Here is a 3,814-nt window from a genome sequence, read left to right on the forward strand (position 1 = left end):
CCCCCCCTTTTATCATGCCCCTCCCCCCCTTGTCATAAAGAGCCGAATTTATTCTAATTTACTTCAATGTACAATTTATCTGAAACATCCCCTTTCCCTAAATTTAAAAAACCATTTTTTAGTTGCTGGAGAATATTTCAAAAAAAAAGTATTCTTATCAGGAAAATGATGACGAATGAGGAATGATTTCTGCAACCGCCTAAAATACTTTCATTTGCCACGTGACTACTGTGTAGTTCCGTGAAGGATGTGTTATGGGTGTTCCTAATAATTTTTTGAATTCCGAAGATTCTGAATTTTTTTGAATAGAAAAAAACGCCTAATGTGATGGGTGCTCTTTAGTAGAGTATACGGGAATGGCACAAACTTTTTATCATTTTCTTCAAATTGTGTGTTACATACATGAAAAAATGTTACAACTTTGAGGAACTCAAATATTTTCAATTTTTCTTTTCTGTAGAATTAAAAATTGTCCATAGAATTGGACAAATGTTTTCTTTTTTCCAAATATCGTTGTTTGATTTCTGATTTTCAGCCATTTTCCAACTTCTAAGGAGCACTCTTCTAGAAATCGGAACATTGAGGAAAAACTAGAAATTTTCAAAAAATACTGTGAATGCAAAAGTTTGAATTTAGATCTGTTTCACATTTTCCAAAAGTTTCAAAGTGATGGAAAGCTGGACAACCAAGCTTCAGAATCCTGGAAATTGTCAAGTTGGCTCTTAAAAAATGATTGGAAAAAGTTTTGTATATTTTAATTACTTGTACTGTTGTTCAATGGAAATCCCTGATTTTTCAGTAATTTCCTTCAGTGGAAGTGATGTATAATGACAAAACATATTGTAATTGTCATAGAGTTCCTCTGTGAACTCCCTCGTTAAACTATATTATTACAAATTACTTCCTTTGCCAAGAATGTACTGATAACCTATAATAATATATATTACCTTCTGACTCACTTGGTTCTAATATTTGTTATTTCAAACCATTATTAACCAGACTGAAAAAACAAGTAAAACGCCCACATTTTTCAGACACTTCAATTTACTTCTTCCCCTTCTTTTTTCAGTAACGTCAGCTTACATTTTTATGCATCATTAAAAAAATTATCTCCCAATTTTTGGAACAGTTTTTCTGATGTGTTTTATGGTGTTGTAATATGTGTGCATTATGCTGGAAGTCAAAGTCACGAAATTATATATTTGATTATCAATTTTGCACTGTGTCCGCTTCGGAATCACCCCCCCCCCCCCTCCAACTTTGTCTCTGCGTTTCATCATCTGAAATTTCAACCAAAAGTGTGTGTTGCGTGTCACACACAGTATCACAAAATTGTTGCTGTCTTCTTTCTACCTTTCGGGGGGCTTTTATCATCTTACATCAAATGGGGCAGTTATCACCTGCCGGGCATGTTTGCTCGTTTATAACAGAGTTAAGAGCACGACTGCCTTTTTGAGACCAATTTTACTTTCGCTTTCGCAATAATACAATGAAATATTTTAAGGTTTTGATTGTTTTTTTAGGTTAACTTGTTGCTCGTCGATCGGAAAAAATAAGAACTGGATTAAAGGATGATGGTGACTAGAAATAAAAGTGACAGTGAGTGAAATTTCCAAGAATTTTGAATTTTCATTTTTAAATTCAATTTTTCCAGGTCTGATGGACCAAATCTTCTCGGCTGTCACTCTTCCAACTGTCGGACAAACGATTGTAGAGGAGCACCATGAAGAGTCGCATACCGTAAACCATCATGTGAGATTCTGAAATTTGTTTTTTGATGAATTTCATTATTTTTATTTTAGGAATCCCATCACGTGGAATCCCACACCGAGCACTTCGAGTATACTTCTTCTGGGGTGAGTTTTGGGAGTGAAACGTCATCGTTCGCTTTTTTGTGGTTAATTTTCTTATCACTAGTTGGAAACTGAAAATCATTTTTTGCTCTTTCATCTTCATCTTGTCTAATTTTGGAATATGGAAAACAAGGGATTAGCAAAGGACATGCACTAGAAATAATGAAAGGAAAAGTAATTGAAAAAGAAATTAATTCAGGTTACCGTTGGAAACGTTGTTGGACATCAACAAGACCGCCGTCCGACTGTAGATTTCGAGGATCAACGCTCGGAGGTACACTATTCAAAATAAGGGCAAATATATGTACAGTACCCCTCAAATAACATTTTCATGAGTCTGAAGCTCGGCGGCCTAGTTTCCAAACACTTCGAAAATTTTGGAGGGTATAAAACAGACCTAGAATGAAAACTTTGCATTCACTGAAAATTTTGAAAATTCCTAGATTTTTAGCTATTCGCCGATTTTTGACAGACATCTCTTGTTTGCGTATTTAATACAAAAACAGGCAGAAAGGGTGTCTTTCAGAAATCGGCGAATAGGTGAAAAATAGGAGATCTCAAAAGTTTTTGAAGATGTTAAATTTCAATCTAGTTCTGTTTTACTGCCTCCAAAGTTTTCAAACTTATCGGACACTTGACATGTGAGCTCCACATTCCGGAAAATGCTCAAACTGGCCGAAAATTAACTGAAGAATATTAAAAAAATATATATTTGATTGACCTGTATACTGTACGTCCAAACTCTTATACTGTACTTAGAAAATTTAGGTGTCCGCTCTCTCAAAAGCAACATCCGTATCTGTTCATTCGAGTGTTTCCCAGAAGTCTGCTCAAGTAAGAAAACCAAAAAATTAAGCAAGACTAAAAATGAAAGTTCCAGCATTATGACCTTCCACCAATCCCACAATACGATATGCCACCAATTACTGTTGGTGAGGCAGTGGTAGGAAAAGCTCCCTCCCAAGCTTCTTCCAAATCCGGATCCCGTCATTCTGTTGCTTCCCACCACTCTCACCACTCTCAACATTCTCACCATTCCGCAGTGACTCATGACAGCGAATCGACCATTACTGAGGGAACATTGGTTAATCAACCAATTGTGAGTTTGGGAATCTAGAAAAAAAGAAAACGAAAAAAAAAAGAAAATTTATGCTTTCAGGTTGTTGGTGGAGCTGTTGGAGGTGGTGTCGTGGTTGGAGGTGTTGTCGGATCCGCTGCCGCTACTCCGTTGGCTGTTGGACAGTCTCTTGAGCATGACGCTGTTATTGAACAATTCAAGAACTTGCACGGAAGAGATGAATCTGTGGTATCTAGCATTGTTCCAGCATCGGTTCACCTTCAAAGTGACAGTGAGGACTCCATTGCTCCTTCCAAGTTGACTCATTCTATTGCTGTGGTGAGTACACTTTTCGAAGACTTTTTAGACTAGCGAGACTTTTTGAAAATAAATTTGAAGTAATTTGTTTTCATATAACTTGCGCAATCCCAAAAAAATCTATCAATTTTTCAGGGAGGAGTTGTTGGCTCTCAAAACGGCATCGACGTCTTGCACAGATCTCACGAGCTCGACTACACCGATTTCGCTGCTCCAGCTTATTACCAAGCTCCGTCTGTCCAGGTACCATTTTCTAATAAGCACGTTCAGTACTAGTTCAGCTTTGTTTAGGCACCTTTTGACACCAGAAGCGAGGATTCATTCGGTTTCGAGAAGGTCGAGTATGTTGAGAATGTCGTCCATCCTTACCAACCAGAAGTTGTAATGGAACATATTACTGAATACAAGCCAACCTACGAGCCATACGAGATCGTTCATGAGAATCACAAAGTGCCATCGGTCGACTTTAACGAGGAGCACCGTCACTCCGTCTCTTCTGAGCACCACCACCATGACCATGACCACCACCACCATCACCATGATTCCCATGTTACCCATTCCTCCGATGTGAAACAGTCCCGTTCTA

The 3,814-nt window shown here is 37.7% G+C and overlaps 1 protein-coding gene across 1 annotated transcript in view; it reads left to right on the forward strand.

The window, feature by feature from the left end:
• Positions 1-1,571: 1,571 nt before the first annotated feature.
• The window catches only part of Cbr-hpo-34, a gene marked incomplete at both ends in the record, with an annotated part of 7,650 nt that continues 5,407 nt past the window's right edge, over positions 1,572-3,814 (forward strand). Inside the window, 9 exons of the mRNA XM_045239123.1 lie at positions 1,572-1,599; positions 1,655-1,752; positions 1,803-1,856; positions 2,053-2,127; positions 2,622-2,687; positions 2,734-2,952; positions 3,013-3,249; positions 3,364-3,471; positions 3,520-3,795. Of these exons, the coding sequence (XP_045096163.1) occupies positions 1,572-1,599; positions 1,655-1,752; positions 1,803-1,856; positions 2,053-2,127; positions 2,622-2,687; positions 2,734-2,952; positions 3,013-3,249; positions 3,364-3,471; positions 3,520-3,795 (1,161 nt within the window). The remainder of the gene's footprint in view (positions 1,600-1,654; positions 1,753-1,802; positions 1,857-2,052; positions 2,128-2,621; positions 2,688-2,733; positions 2,953-3,012; positions 3,250-3,363; positions 3,472-3,519; positions 3,796-3,814) is intronic.

Source organism: Caenorhabditis briggsae, assembly GCF_000004555.2.
Source record: "Caenorhabditis briggsae complete genome, chrX, whole genome shotgun sequence".
In the NCBI taxonomy this organism is placed as follows: domain Eukaryota; kingdom Metazoa; phylum Nematoda; class Chromadorea; order Rhabditida; family Rhabditidae; genus Caenorhabditis; species Caenorhabditis briggsae.